Source organism: Camelina sativa, chromosome 7, assembly GCF_030686135.1.
Source record: "Camelina sativa cultivar CO46 ecotype springtype chromosome 7, ASM3068613v1".
NCBI lineage: Eukaryota > Viridiplantae > Streptophyta > Magnoliopsida > Brassicales > Brassicaceae > Camelina > Camelina sativa.
Window position 1 is genome coordinate 31,004,212 of NC_141886.1, and position 15,295 is coordinate 31,019,506.

At 38.3% G+C, this 15,295-nt stretch overlaps 4 protein-coding genes across 5 annotated transcripts; 2 read left to right on the forward strand and 2 right to left on the reverse strand.

Moving 5' to 3' along the window:
- Window positions 1–112: 112 nt before the first annotated feature.
- Window positions 113–5,310, reverse strand: LOC104703296 (succinate-semialdehyde dehydrogenase, mitochondrial). Its single transcript, XM_087459756.1, has 20 exons — window positions 4,987–5,310; window positions 4,659–4,772; window positions 4,482–4,581; window positions 4,291–4,339; window positions 3,958–4,045; window positions 3,737–3,847; window positions 3,296–3,358; window positions 3,076–3,186; window positions 2,681–2,746; window positions 2,496–2,573; window positions 2,331–2,408; window positions 2,040–2,106; window positions 1,875–1,960; window positions 1,669–1,701; window positions 1,526–1,558; window positions 1,275–1,375; window positions 1,062–1,147; window positions 866–972; window positions 715–792; window positions 113–451 (listed from the first exon to the last, which is right to left on the reverse strand). Exons 1-20 carry the CDS (start codon window positions 5,089–5,091, stop codon window positions 413–415), a joined length of 1,593 nt encoding a protein of 530 aa, XP_087315882.1. The 5' UTR covers window positions 5,092–5,310; the 3' UTR covers window positions 113–412.
- A 117-nt stretch (window positions 5,311–5,427) lies between these two features.
- LOC104703297 (ALA-interacting subunit 5) lies at window positions 5,428–8,300 on the forward strand. Its single transcript, XM_087459758.1, has 8 exons — window positions 5,428–5,886; window positions 6,376–6,434; window positions 6,550–6,624; window positions 6,734–6,847; window positions 6,969–7,039; window positions 7,156–7,453; window positions 7,547–7,836; window positions 7,992–8,300. The coding sequence occupies exons 1-8, from the start codon at window positions 5,796–5,798 to the stop codon at window positions 8,047–8,049; spliced, it is 1,056 nt and encodes a 351-aa protein (XP_087315884.1). The 5' UTR covers window positions 5,428–5,795; the 3' UTR covers window positions 8,050–8,300.
- Window positions 8,301–8,442: 142 nt separating this feature from the next.
- Window positions 8,443–12,700, forward strand: LOC104703299 (ent-kaur-16-ene synthase, chloroplastic). Of its 2 annotated transcripts, XM_087459754.1 has the most exons (15): window positions 8,443–8,610; window positions 8,733–8,828; window positions 9,027–9,079; window positions 9,158–9,452; window positions 9,529–9,709; window positions 9,825–10,036; window positions 10,113–10,233; window positions 10,329–10,426; window positions 10,517–10,734; window positions 10,800–10,915; window positions 11,047–11,145; window positions 11,324–11,539; window positions 11,627–11,768; window positions 11,863–12,108; window positions 12,257–12,700. In XM_087459754.1, exons 2-15 carry the CDS (start codon window positions 8,789–8,791, stop codon window positions 12,569–12,571), a joined length of 2,352 nt encoding a protein of 783 aa, XP_087315880.1. In that variant the 5' UTR covers window positions 8,443–8,610; window positions 8,733–8,788; the 3' UTR covers window positions 12,572–12,700. The 2 variants fall into 2 exon arrangements, with proteins under 2 accessions (XP_087315880.1, XP_087315881.1); XM_087459755.1 differs by lacking the exons at window positions 8,443–8,610; window positions 8,733–8,828; window positions 9,027–9,079 and having other exon boundaries at window positions 9,313–9,452; window positions 9,537–9,709.
- LOC104703298 (inosine-5'-monophosphate dehydrogenase 1) lies at window positions 12,695–15,040 on the reverse strand. The gene is made up of 5 exons (XM_010419306.3): window positions 14,368–15,040; window positions 13,646–14,244; window positions 13,350–13,529; window positions 13,012–13,269; window positions 12,695–12,922 (listed from the first exon to the last, which is right to left on the reverse strand). Exons 1-5 carry the CDS (start codon window positions 14,768–14,770, stop codon window positions 12,851–12,853), a joined length of 1,512 nt encoding a protein of 503 aa, XP_010417608.2. The 5' UTR covers window positions 14,771–15,040; the 3' UTR covers window positions 12,695–12,850.
- Between the last annotated feature and the right edge of the window lie 255 nt (window positions 15,041–15,295).

Here is a 15,295-nt window from a genome sequence, read left to right on the forward strand (position 1 = left end):
TTTAAGTGTATAATTTGACAAGATACTAATTAAAAAGAAAAATAACCCAAATACACATCGACTTATAAGAATTGCCTAATTGGTAATAACTGAAGCAAAGAACAACACCGCCTTTTTATTTTTTTTGGCTTTTATATATCGCAAGCAAAAGTTGTCCGAATAAAATATTACACAGATATTTCACGTAAAACAAAGATAAATAAAATGGAAACCCCAAAATATTATCTAAAAACCATGCTGAAACTGTGAAACATTTGAACCTTTATTTCATAACAAGTATCCTTCAAATCCTTATTATGTTCCACAGCAAGAAAGAAAAACCCAAGGGCTGAGCTTTTATTAGTACAAGGATATGAGTGGAGCCGTGGAGGAGACGAACTTACAATTTCCAAGCTTTCTCTAACACACCAAATCAGTGTCTATTCATATCTCCCAAGCATACGTATTTGATCTGTGTCAAAGCCAAGAGCCAAGACTCAATATACGAAAAGTAATTTGTACAACTTTATGCTAATAAACGATTAAAAAAAACAGACTCTCATCGATAGTCTCTGTGCTAGTTTGGGAGCAATCGGAAAATGTAAAACTAACCACCTATAAGGCTAGCCTTGCATACTTTATTACGTCTTCATGTGAGATTTCTAATATTATATAAGACCAATTCGATCCACTGAAGCGTAGTTCAATAAGAGATAAATGGGTGTTCTGAGTTACCTCAAGATATTCGTCCATACCATACTTGGATCCTTCCCTTCCAAGACCAGACTGCTTCACTCCCCCGAATGGAGCCACCTGCAAATCAAAAGATGTAAGCAAATGTCTATCTATTATTAGGAAACCGTGGTTCTTTCATTTCTGGTCTTACCTCTGTTGATATGAGTCCTTCGTTTACCCCTACAAGTCCGTATTCAAGTGCTTCAAATACACGCCAAGATCTTTGGACACTGTTTGTGAATATATACGCAGCAAGTCCTGCACACACAACACATTCCCACTTATTATGTCAGTCCAAGACTGGACATATACAAGGAGAAGGTTACTAATGTTACATGAAGACAAACCTGCAATTGTGTCGTTAGCGATTCTGATAGCGTCCTCCTCTGTTTTGAACCGAATAAGGGGAGCTACGGGTCCAAAAATTTCCTCCCTATAAGAAGCAACATATGTAGTTCTTTTGATCACAAAAATGCGATGAACAGTAGATGTTTCTAGTTTATTCTTTAGAGAAACAAAAAGCTATAACACTACAATTATGTGAAGCTTTACGTACTTACTTAGACATAATCATGTCACTCGAAACATCACGGATAACAGTAGGCTCGTAGAAAGTCATCCCTAGACTATGCCTTTTGCCGCCAAGAAGGATTTTTGCTCCCTGTAAGAAGAAGACAACAACAAATAAGATATTTCATCTAATGTTCATATTAAAGGAATTGTGTCTTAATGAATGGCATACAAATAGAAAATATGAACTGCCTCACTTAGAAATCAAGGATAGCAAGGACGCAAATGAGAAAATACAAACCTTGGAAACTGCATCTTGTACGAATGACTCTACCTGAAATTATTAAGCATGACGAGTAAGTAAGACTATTATCATTAGTGCCATCAAATATAATTGTTGTACATGGAAACCAAAACAGAAACTGGAAAGTACAACTAATGTACCTTTTGCACTGCTGCATCGTTTATAAGTGGACCCTGTAAGAATGTTGAAGCGACATATAAATTTACAGCAAAATAAAAGGGCAGACAAGAGACTTGGGATGCTAGTTGACAGAACGTAGAAACGAGGTACCAATAGTGTGATCTGATGACTGGATTTGATAGCAAATAGCCTAAATTCAGAAGTATAAGATCGATAAAGGACTTACCTGAGTTGTCCCTTCCTTAAAGCCATCTCCTACTTCTAACTTTTGAACCGCTTCAGAAAAGGCCTCAGCAAATTTATCATAGATACCTGTTGAAAAGATATAACATGTTATGTTAATACTGGATGCAAGATCCAGGAGGGGTGTGTCGAGTATCCCAATACTTACCATCTTGCACAAGTACTCTGTTCGCACAAACACATGTCTGACCACTATTCCTAAATTTTGCTGCAAGCTGCAATCACAGATCAAATAGGTAAACAATATTTTATGGTATTGGCAATCCCTATAGAGCTCGGAAAGGTGGAGCCTGGACGTAATTAACCAGATAAAAAGTAAGACATATCTCATATGGAAAAGAACCAGGATATTGTCATTTCCGAGTAATTTTTCCAGATGGATCAACATTTTGCATCTTTTATAGAAATCAATGCCCTAACACGCATGACCAACACTTACCGTTCCCTTTACCGCTACATCCAGGTCTGCATCATCAAATACTATGGAGGGTGCGTTGCCGCCAAGTTCTAGAGAAACCTACACAAGAAAAAAAGAAGAGGTACCAGTGATATATGATCTGGAGAATATATTTTTAAATAGCATGATATCCTTGCTTAAGCATACCTTCTTGACAGTAGGTGCAGCAGCTGCCATCAACTTCTTGCCAACGGCTGTTGATCCTGTGAATGTGATTTTCCTCACCTAAGTAGCACGAGAAACAAACCAGTCAATTGGTAAGGTAACTTACCATGAATCACTACTAATGGCATATATATACAAATAACAGCAACAAAGATAATTAGAGAAACCTGTGGACTTGTAAGTAAAGCATCCCCAATTTCAGGAGCATTTCCCATGACTACATTAAGTGCACCCTGTTGAAAATACCATTCAAATGAATCATGAAATGTTACAAATACAAAAAACAGGAAAATTCCAAAGAGATGGTCTGGCCAGACAGTTCAATAGCACAAAAGACACATTGTTAAAAACTAGCCTTCAAGCCACACAATCATACATCAACGGGTCATAAATCAGATTAGGAGCCACATTGACAAAAATAGAAACGCTAGGTCAAATCAAATCACATGTTAAAACGGAAGACAACATTTTCAAACTTAACAAAATATCAGGTCAGCTCCCTGACATTAGGAAATCAAACTTGAGGAGACCAGATAGCTGGTTAATTAGACATATAAATTACCGGAGGAACTCCAGCTTGAAGTGCAAGTTCAGCTGCAGCAAGAGCTGTTAGGGGAGTAAGTTCAGATGGTTTAACAACCACCGTGCATCCAGAAGCAAGAGCAGGGCCAACCTGCAATACCATCAACCATCCACATAAACTTAATGAAAAAAAGTTCTACATAATGTACTGGGATAGTATATTAGAATAAGATTAAATAAAATGGTAAAACTAGCAAGACCTTCCGAGTAATCATGGCTAAGGGAAAGTTCCAAGGGGTAATTGCGCCAACAACACCAATAGGCTGCATAGAAAATCAAGAGATTCTAGCAATTGAGGCGTATACTAAACATGTGATATAATAAATACAGCCACATGACACGGAAAAGGAGTACATTAGGAATCTCCACATATGAAAGGGAATTCGCAAAACAAGATTAAGGTTCTCCAAGTTCTCATTTTATATAGCATTGCTACAGAACTTGGACAATTTCAAAAAAAATGTGAAGGTGGGGGGGGGGAGGGGAGGGAATGCAAAGTAAAGTCACAGATTTCCAAGCCCAGATTGCCTGGCAAATAACATCTCTACTTACACACTTCCAAGTTAAGCTAAGGGTGCAGAATAGTGTCACTCACAAATAAAAGCTGCATATATAGAATTTAGAAGCAAGAATCGGCAAACCTGTTTTAGAACTAATAACCGGCGATCAGACAAATTAGGAGGAATTATATCACCATATACACGTTTTGCCTCCTCGGCATAGTACTCAATAAAACTTGCCCCATACGCGACCTGCAAACTAAATTACAGAATCATATATTGCTTTTAAGAAACGATTGCAACACTTGAGACAGGCCCAAACAGCACATTCAATGTTCTCAACTACAAACTAAATCATCTACCTCTCCTACGGCCTCCTTTAGCGGTTTTCCTTGCTCCAAAGTTATAAGTTGTCCAAGTTCTTCCTTGTGTGCAATCAGGAGGTCATACCTGTGTTTGGAGAAACAAAGTCGAAACCCCATTGAAATTATACCATATAAGCAAGCTTCAAGCAAGATACCATATCTTGAAAAAGCCTTGAATCTCTACATATTCTAATTTCATGAGCAGTTGACATCCATGGAAAACATTCCCGCATAGTGATCTTAGTCTGACCTTATAACCCTACAACATCCCCACCCACACTATACAATATGTATAAGAGTATGCATTGCTATGGGAATAAAAGTTTGTACCATCTCCGTAAAACTTTACTCCTCTCTCCAGCAGTCAATCTGCTCCAAGCTGAATGTGATAACATGTAAGAGAATTACAGAAAATTAAGTATTTTATCCCTCCCCAGCACATAGTTCAGCGACCATCAAACACTGAGCAGAGACAGAACAGTTATAGGTATTATTAAGAGGAGAAGCCTAGGGTGACATACATGTAAATGCTTCGTAAGAAGAAGCAATAGCGTCATTGGTCTCTTTTGTTCCCATACATGCAACATCAGCAACAATTCCACCGGTCGCTGGATTGTTAACCTGTCAAGAAGAAGAAGTTAGAAGATGTCAACAGAAAGCAATACAAAATCAAGAGAGGGAGAGAGTAAGAGGCAGACCTTGATTGTCTTCTTGTCATAGGAGTCAATCCACCTGCCTCCTATTAGACCTTGTGTACGTAACAGACCAGAGCTCCTGAGCTTCTCAGAAACGCTTTGTGCGTCGGTACTCATCTGATAATCAATTCAATTGACACGAGTATCATAAACTATTTCGAAACACATCGGAGCGGTGCGGTCCACCATGAGACTTACAAGATCGAGAAAAAATTGAATTCAGAGATATATAACCATTGTTCTGATATTGACATCAATCGGAAGAATCCACGAGAGTCGTTAATATTGGATATTACAAAAAGAAGAAACGATAGAGAGAAGATTTTTTAACCTGGCGACGACACTGAGAAGAAACAAGGAGGAGGGAAGTATGTGACGAGGAGACAAGCTTTCGACAACCGCCGATGGCTACACGCGCTGCTGCTCCGATTACCATCACCACGATACGGTTGATTCAATCGAACGAAAAAGACTTAGTGTGAGATTTAGAAGCTAAGCAACGAAATCAAATTGAGACAGGTGAACGAAGAATATATGAGTAAAATAAATATCTTCTTCTCCGGTCTCTCCACCTGGGAGGTCTTGAGATGAGAGTGTGATTAAAAAAAAGGAATAAAATCATAAAAAAAAAATGGAAAGTCAAAAAATGACAGGTGGGTTATTTTGACCAGCTTTCGGTTGGAATAAATTAATTAATGACGTGTAATACACGTGGCAATTTAACCGTATTTTCCGGGTTTGTTCGAAAAACTTCCGTTTTTTTTTGTTTTCTCTACACAAAATTCTCGTTAAAAAAAAAAAAAACTTTAGGTTTCCTTATATATTTGATTTGATGTATATACAATTTCCTTAATTTAATAATAGATGGATCTTTCCCTCCCATGTTAACAGCAGCATTTGTCACGTCCTCTTTTTTTTTTCTTCTTCTTTTTGCCTTTCTCAGAGTTTTGCTTCTTCATCTAAAAGATCTATCAATCTTTCCCGAAGTAGATATAGATGTTCTCTCTCCCTCTATCTCTCTCGTGACCCAAACCTAACATTCTTCTTACCCTCTCTCGAGTAAAGAGATCTGTTATCGCCGTCGTTACGATTTAGAATCGCCACACAAATTTTTTGATCTCTCCTTCGATTTCTTCGGTAATGAGTTCCACCGCGGTATCTTCCACCGTCGGAGGAGGCGGATCGGGTGAGCCTTCTTCCGGTGTGAGGAGAACATCTAAGCGACCAAAATGTGATCTTTCTATCTTTTATCCCCTCACAATTTTTTCTTGATTTTTTGGTCGATCCATCTTTGTTTTGTCGATCGTCTCGTCTTTTTTCTTTTTCTTTCTTTATCACCAGTTGATGCAAAATTTCTTGTTTATCTCCCGAGAACGGTTAGATAGTTACGTGATTCTTTGTTTGTGGTGTTGTTGTGCCTCGATCACCATCTCTTTTAATTTGCATGTTTCGTATATCATTGGCACATATCTTTTGATTTGTAATATGCATTCTTGTATAGTTTGTATATTCTAGTTTTGATTCTTCTTCTATAGACGGAGAAGAGAGGTTCATCAGCTAGGTTGTTGGATTTTTGATGTTACATATGTTGGATTCTTATGTTCGAAAACTTTACCATCAGTACTCATAAATACAAAACAAATCGTAGATATACATATAGTAGGTTTCGTTCGATTCTCTGTTATTAAGAAACTTTTTTTTCTAAATTCCCTTTTACCAGATTCTAAGTTTACTCAGCAGGAGCTTCCAGCGTGCAAGCCAATTCTTACTCCAAGATGGGTAAAGTTCCATCACGGTTTTGTCACTTTCTTAAGCGGCACAAGTGCAATGATACAAGGTTTGTAAATAATGTTACTTCTTTTTCTGTTTTCTTATTGTTCATCGCCATTTACAGGTAATCCTAACATTTCTAGTCGCTGGGGTTGTCTTCATTCCCCTTGGAGTCATCTGCTTATTTGCTTCTCAAGGAGTATGTATGCTTTATCCAAATGTTTTCTCTGTTTTTTCTTTTTTCTAATGTTTGTTTTGCCAGCTTCGGTTTTGCGGTTTATTGAGGATTCGTTTCATTACTCTTGAAGGTCGTCGAGATTGTTGATCGATATGACACAGACTGCATTCCACCATCGTCTAGAAACAACATGGTCGCTTACATACAGGGTGAAAGAGAGAAGATATGTAACAGAACAATAACGGTAGATATATCTTCTTCCACGGCAATTTAGTGCCTTCCTATGATCGATTGAGTATACATATATTGTAGATGTTCCTTTTAAGTATGACACTTTCTAAAGCCTTTTTGTTTTTCTTTTCCAGGTGACAAAAGCTATGAAGCGTCCTGTCTATGTTTACTACCAACTTGAGAATTTCTACCAAAACCATAGACGGTACGGTACTTCTTTGCCTTATTTGCTTAGTAACTCTCTTTCAAGTACTAGTAATTTTCCTTATTTGCACCTCAAGTAATAGTTTCAGTTACTACTCTGTTGATTATGTGTGTTAGATATGTGAAAAGTCGAAACGATGCACAGCTAAGAAATCCAAGAGACGAGCATGATGTGAAGACCTGTGCACCTGAGGATAACGTGGGTGGGGAACCAATTGTTCCATGTGGTCTTGTTGCTTGGAGTTTGTTCAACGATACTTATACCTTTTCAAGAAACAGCCAACAACTTCCTGTGAATAAGAAAGGCATCTCATGGAAGAGTGACAGAGAAAACAAGTTTGGGAAAAATGTCTTCCCTAAAAACTTTCAGACAGGAGCGCCTATAGGCGGTGGAAAACTCGATACTAATAAATCGGTAACAAAGCCTCCAATATATATCAGTAAATTTAGATTCATTTCTAATGTTGGATGTTAACAAGTGTAATTCTTCTGTTGGATATATATATAGTTGAGTGAGCAAGAAGACCTCATAGTCTGGATGCGAACGGCAGCTTTGCCAACATTTAGGAAGCTGTATGGGAAGATTGAGACGGACCTAAACGCGGGTGATACGATAGTGGTGATGTTGAAGAACAACTACAACACGTACAGCTTCAATGGGCAGAAGAAGCTAGTGCTATCAACAACTAGCTGGCTCGGTGGAAGGAACGATTTCCTAGGGATTGCTTATCTGACAGTAGGCAGCATTTGCTTGTTCTTGGCAGTTACATTCGCCGTATTGTATCTAGTTAAGCCAAGGTACGTTAGCACCCTTGTCCTACTCAAGGTCTACTTTATTTTGTTACGGAACGGTAGTATATTTTATACGTCGTTGGGCTAGTGCCTAGTGAGATTATGGAATTCATCATTTTTAGAATGTGTACTAGTGAAATGAAATTGGGTTTCGTTTTCAGGCAACTGGGAGATCCCTCGTACCTTTCGTGGAACAGAAGTGCTGGAGGTTTACAATAACAGAGTTGCTCAGGGCAATCAGGCGTGATCCCCTCCATAGTCAAACGACCTAGTTTTGTTTGACCTAACAAAAGAGAAAGAGAAAATATAGTCCGTTTTATATGATTTGATATTGTTGAAAACAAACGTTTTTTTTTTCTTTTTTTTTTGGGTCATGTCGTTGTTAAGATACTGGACAGTAAATGGTGTTTAGAAAAAAATAATGTAAATGAATTTAGTTCGAAGTTGCATTAACCAGAGAATTTTGTTTAGTCTTTAAGCTTTAACGATTTGATATGTTGTTGTAGTTTCGTGGTGATTGCTTTAACGATCAATTTACTTGTAATAATTTAATAAACTAGTAGTATTTGTCGAGTCGACGATATATATCTACGGTCCACATGTCAGGTCGGTATCTAATCTACACTAGTAGAATTTATTTCCTCTTTCTGATTATCCTTTATCTCGTAATCTAATCTACTTTTGTATATTAGTAATGACTTTCGTAATAATCTTTTCGTATTAAATTAGATTGATTTCCAGATATTTTCCGGTGGTCAAGGCTGCTAATTCGTCGGAAGTGTATTTTGTTTTTTTTTTCTTGTAGCTTTCATTTAATTTACTTAATTTCACGATTTGGGAATTGACTCCTCTCACTGTGGTTGTTGTTGTTGTTGTTGTTGATGATGATGACTTCTCATCAGTTCTCTCAGCAGGTTGTTAAGCCTACCACGCTGTTTCGTTTGCTTCTGGTTTCTCCATGTCTATCCGCTCCTCCGGTTGTTCATCTCCGATCTCAGGTGACTGACTGTACTCTCTCTCAATCTCTTTATTATCCGCTTGCATGTTTCGTGGATATTAATACTCGAGTTTTGTTCTTCGGGATAAATTAGAGATTGAAGTAAACAGACATCATTCTGTAGTTTTAAAGCTACTGTGCGCCGAATTGTCCCGCAATAGAATTCTGTTTGATTTGATTCTCTCTTGTTGTGTGGCAGCTACTTCGGCAAAGAGATGGGAAGCAGTACAAAAGACAAGATCTAACAATGTGGTAAGTAAACTTTTTTTACAGCTGAATATAAAGGATAATTCTGGTTTTAGACCAACTAATATTCTTAAAACTATTCAGAGCTTTGAGCAAACAAAGGAAAAGATTAGGAAGATGTTAGATAAAGTGGAGCTCTCTGTTTCGGCGTATGATACTAGTTGGGTAGCAATGGTTCCATCACCTAGTAGTTCCCAGAATGCTCCACTTTTCCCACAGTGTGTGAAGTGGTTATTGGAAAATCAACATGAAGATGGATCTTGGGGACTTGATGATAACCATGACCATCAATCTCTTAAGAAGGATGTGTTGTCGTCTACTCTAGCTAGTATCCTTGCGTTAAAGAAGTGGGGAACTGGTGAAAGACAAATAATCAAGGGTCAGTTTCTTTTTTCTGTTTGTTACTAGCTATCTGACTTTTGGGAGATTCATGGAATGATGAGTTTCAAATCCAGGTCTTCAGTTTATTGAGCTGAACTCTGCATCAGTCTCTGATGAAACCATACAGAAACCAGCAGGATTTGATATTATATTTCCTGGGATGATTGAGTATGCTAAAGATTTGAACCTTGTGATTCCATTGGGCTCAGAAATCGTGGATGCCATGATGCTGAAACGAGATTTGGATCTTAGAAGGTAATATGTATACTCCTGGTCTTTTATTAGCAACTCAGACGAAACTGAATTATTTCCATGTACACAAGTCTTCATTTCAGCAACTTTTGTTTATTTAATATTTGATGACTGATAGTGAAAGATTTTCAAAGGGAAGAGAAGCATATCTGGCCTATGTTTTAGAGGGAACAAGAAAGTTAAAAGATTGGAATCTGATCGTTAAACACCAAAGGAAAAATGGGTCACTGTTTGATTCTCCAGCCACAACAGCAGCTGCATTTACTCAGTTTGGAAATGATGGTTGTCTCCGTTATCTCTCTTTTCTCCTTCAGAGATTTGAGGCTGCAGGTACATCTATCTACATGGCTATCATTTCCGTTGTATCTAAAGAGTTCCACTGCTAATAAGTTTGCTTATCATTCAGTTCCCACAGTTTATCCATCTGATCAATATGCACGCCTTAGTATAATCGACACTCTTGAAAGCTTAGGAATTGATAGGGATTTCAAAAACGAAATCAAAAGCCTATTGGATGAAACCTATAGGTATATTGAAACTTGTTATTATGGTTTTTTAGTTTAAGGGTAGCTTTATTTAATATATTTATGATTTTTGGAAACTATCATTGACCAATAAACAGATACTGGCTGCGTGGGAATGAAGAAATATGTTTGGACTTGACCACTTGTGCTTTGGCTTTCCGATTATTGCTTGCTCATGGCTATGATGTGTCTTACGGTGAAATGACCTCTTTCTTTCGGATGCATATAGCCTAGGTTTGAGTTATGTGCATGTCCGTGTTAAGCTGATACGCTGTGTTTGTTGCAGATCCTCTAAAACCATTTGCAGAAGAATCTGGTTTCTCTGATACTTTGGAAGGATATCTTAAGGATACGTTTTCTGTATTAGAATTATTTAAGGCTGCCCAAAGTTATCCACATGAGTCAGCTTTGAAGAAGCAGTGTTCTTGGACTAAACAATATCTAGAGATGGAATTGTCTAACTGGCTTAAGACCTCTGTTCGAGATAAATACCTCAAGAAAGAGGTACATAATCTCATTTACTTATCTATCTTCCTGTGAGAGCTTTCTGAGAAACTTATCTTTTTCAGGTTGAGGATGCTCTTGGTTTTCCCTCCTATGCAAGCCTAGAAAGATTAGATCACAGGAGAAAACTGCTCAATGGTTGCGCTGTCGAAAACACCAGAGTCACAAAAACCTCATATCGGTAAAAACTTTAGTTCATTCCTTTGTAGCTTGTGTTCTTTGTCGACCATATGTTTTGGCACACTCAGTTTCCATTAAACGACATTCTAATAAGGACATCAACTATCATTCTTGATTTCTTCTGTGTTCTAGTTTGCACAATATATGCAGCTCTGATATCCTGAAGTTAGCTGTGGATGACTTCAATTTCTGCCAGTCCATACACCGGGAAGAAATGGAACATCTTGATAGGTGCACTCCCAGCTAAGCTTTTCATTCATTTAACCTTCTTGCATAAGCTAACTAGTTTTACTTATATAACCACACACTTGAACGAGTTCACGTCATGGCTTCAGGTGCTACTTTTATTTGTTATATCGTCACAAATTAGCATATTCATTTGTCTATAATGCTGCTCACCAACTTGCAGGTGGATTGTGGAGAATAGATTGCAGGAACTGAGATTTGCTAGACAGAAGCTGGCTTACTGTTATTTTTCTGGGGCTGCAACTTTATTTTCTCCAGAACTATCTGATGCCCGTATATCTTGGGCCAAAGGTGGAGTACTTACAACGGTTGTAGATGACTTCTTTGATGTTGGAGGGTCCAAAGAAGAACTGGAAAACCTCATACACTTGGTCGAAAAGTATATTGATTTGTCTCTTTCTTTCAAAGCTCTTCCTCTGCTTGTTCCCTCATAAAAGCATAATTATTCTTCCTTTACAAATTTCAGGTGGGATTTGAACGGTGTTCCTGAGTACCGCTCGGAACATGTTGAGATCATATTCTCAGTTCTAAGGGATACAATTCTTGAAACAGGAGACAAAGGATTCACCTATCAAGGACGCACTGTGACACACCACATTGTGAAAATTGTTAAGTATCAATAATCCCACGCAATTATATTATCTGTTATCATATCCTAACAAATCTTCTGAACATAGTTAATTGGTACGATATCGGATGCAGTGGTTGGATTTGCTCAAGTCTATGTTGAGAGAAGTCGAGTGGTCTAGTAACAAGTCAACACCAAGCTTGGAGAATTACATGAAAAATGCGTACATATCATTTGCATTAGGACCAATTATCCTCCCAGCTATTTATCTGATCGGACCACCACTTTCAGAGAAGACGGTGGATAGCCACCAATATAATCAGCTCTACAAGCTCGTGAGCACCATGGGCCGTCTTCTAAATGACATACAAGGATTTAAGGTAAGACTCTTCCAAAGATTATAGACTTTGAACTACAATGTACAGTTGAAAGATGGCAAAGACGTCTAAATCCAACATGATAATGGTAATTAACTAACTTCTGCTCATAGATTTAGGATTAAGTATCCCTTTCGATGTTTTCTTGCAGAGAGAAAGCAAGGAGGGGAAGCTGAATGCGGTTTCATTGCACATGAAACAGGAGAGAGAAAGTTGCAGCAAAGACGAGATCATTGAATCGATGAAAGGTTTAGCAGAGAGAAAGAGGGAAGAGTTGCATAAGCTAGTTTTAGAGGAGAAGGGAAGTGTGGTTCCAAGGGAATGCAAAGAAGCGTTCTTGAAGATGAGCAAAGTATTGAACTTATTTTACAAAAAGGATGATGGATTCACATCACATAATCTGATGAGTGTTGTTAAATCTGTGATCTACGAGCCAATTACCTTGCAGGACGAATCTTTAACTTGATCTGGCAGGTCAAAAATAAGACTTTTGTCTTCTTTTTAGTTGCTACAGAGCAACTAAGAGGAAATACCAAGGCTGACTATTTTCGTTGAGTTCTTTTAATAAACTAATAAGTATAGCGAGTTCTTTTTATAGATTTTCAACAAATCATCTTATAACTTTGTCTCCTCCTAACATCCATTTTTCTCTATGTGATGTTAATAAATAAAAACATATAAGAAAAATAACACGAAACATGATATAAGAAAAACTCAAACAAAATCCTCAAATTTTGGCCAAAGCTTAAAATGGTTTCTTTTCATAAGAAACCAGCCCGTGAACTCCTCCTTCGACCTGTGCTGCACCAGTTCGAGCCTGTCACAAAACCAAAACAGCATCAGCAATATTGTCACTAAATTAGAAGGTTTTTGGGAATTAAAATCGAGACAAGAAGTTTCATTTACCTCGAGCCTAAGGATGTTTGATCTCAGCAGATCATGAGCGGATTGCAAGGAAGAAGCACCAAGGTCTTGGAAACCTTGTTTCACGGCGTGCATTGTGTAAGGTATCAGCTTCAACACTGAGCCTTTATCTGCGACTGCTCCAACCACTCCTTGAGCAATCTTAAGTTTTGTTTTATCTCCTAAGTATCTTTGGTCACTTCCTTTTGTCATTGCTTCTAGCGATCCCATTCCACGGTACTTCTTGACCCTCTTACCGTTCTATCATTACCAAAAACAATCAAAACAAACAGCGTTTCAAAAAGAGTGTTAGTTAAACCGGAAGAAGATGTGACTATTACCTTATACTCATAAGCCCCGGGAGCCTCAGTGCTTCCGGCCAAGAAGCTTCCCATCATAACTGTTGATGCTCCGAGGACGAGAGCTTTTACAATGTGACCTGAATTTGAGACACCACCATCCGCTATAACTGGAATCCCACTCTGAGCAGCGATCGAACAAACCTTGTACACAGCAGTAGCCTAAGATGTCCAAATCACAAAAAAAAGGAAGGAATCTGTTAAGTTACACAATTCACAGAGTTTAACACCTTCTAGAAGAATCAAACAGTTAGCATTCAGAGTAGTTTTTCATTTACCTGTCCACGGCCAACCGCACAAACCTCTTGTGTGGTACATATCGAACCAGACCCCATACCAACTCTCAATCCATCAACTCCAGCTTGGATCAAATTCTGTGCCTGGTACATTGTCACAACATTGCCACCAATCACATCCAATTCAGGGTAGGTATTTTTCACATACTTGATCATCTCAAGCTGGTAAATAGAGTTCCCTTGAGAACTATCCAACACAACGGCATTGACCCCAGCCTTAACCAAATGCTCCAGCCTCTCCTTATCAGATTCCCTCGTCCCTATAGCCGCACCAACCATCCACTCACCGTCTGGACCCACGGTCCCTGGCCCTGACTTGGGATATCCTTGAACCCTCTGTATATCGTCTTTGGTCACCACGTTCACAGTCTCACCATCCCTTTCAAGAACCACAAAGCCCTTTTGCTTATCCTCTAGTAAAAACTCAATCTTTTCAAGATCAATGTCCCATGGTACAACAAAGTCGCTGCTGTCACAGCTCTTCATGTAATCGTAAATCTTCATCTCTCTCTGTTCGTAATTCATTCTCGTCCACTGCGATTTCGATACATAGCCTAACAGTTTCGGAGTCGTCATTGTTCCTGGATTATATCAAATCAAAAACACACACTTGGATTCACCATCATTACACTCAAATCTATTGAACTAGTTCAAAATCCTTAAAAGACAGTGATAGATTCCTGGAAAACGAATATGAATCTGACCTGTTTGCGTGACAAAGACGAAGGAAGAAGGACCAAAGGCATCCAGAGAAGTAATCTCGTACTCAGGGAACTTCACACCGGCGTCGGAAGCAATGGGATGTTTGAGGGACTTGGCTTGGCGTATAATGGATGCCTGAGCGGCGATGTCACAGTTGTAGTGAACGATTCCAATCCCACCAAGGGAAGCCATTGCAGCAGCCATGTGAGACTCAGAGACAGTATCCATCGGGGACGAAACGCAAGGTATAGATAGGGGCACGCGCCGGCTAAAGCGCGTGGATAGAGAGACGGCGTCGGTGGAGAAATCGATGTAGTGGGGGAGAAAGATGACGTCATCGTATGTGTAAGAGTATCCCTGAGCGAAGAGCTTATCAGCCGGGAATCCATCTTCGAATCTCGACATGGCCGGAGGAAAAAAAAAAGAGAGGCGAAGAGTGTTGTTGTAAATTAGGGTTTAAGGCAAAGGGTTTTTGGGAAGACGACAAATTCTCTAAGTATTGAATTGATCGAAGTCGTTTGGAGCGTTGTTCCGACTTGTGTTGTGTCTTGTGTTTGAGAGAGACGAGAGTATAGTTTCCTTATATATAGTGGGAATTTACTGATTGATATGCTTTTTTTTTTTTTTTTTTTTTTTCTTTTTTCAATTTTTGTCTATTTTCCATCTTCTTCCTTTTCTTGCTAGATTCGTTTTGTTTCTTCTATCTTTCCTTTTTCTGGTTTTTTTAATAGTTTACCACTTTTTCACAAATCCTCTATAGAGCTCTGTTCATCTTTTATTAAAATATCTTTAAATTTTCTACTTAATTATATTAGCATACTATTATTTTTTTAAAACTAACAATTAACTAAATAATAATTAGATATGTCATCGTATCTCACACAAATTTATATAACACATATTAAAACTAATTAAATAATTGCATGCTAT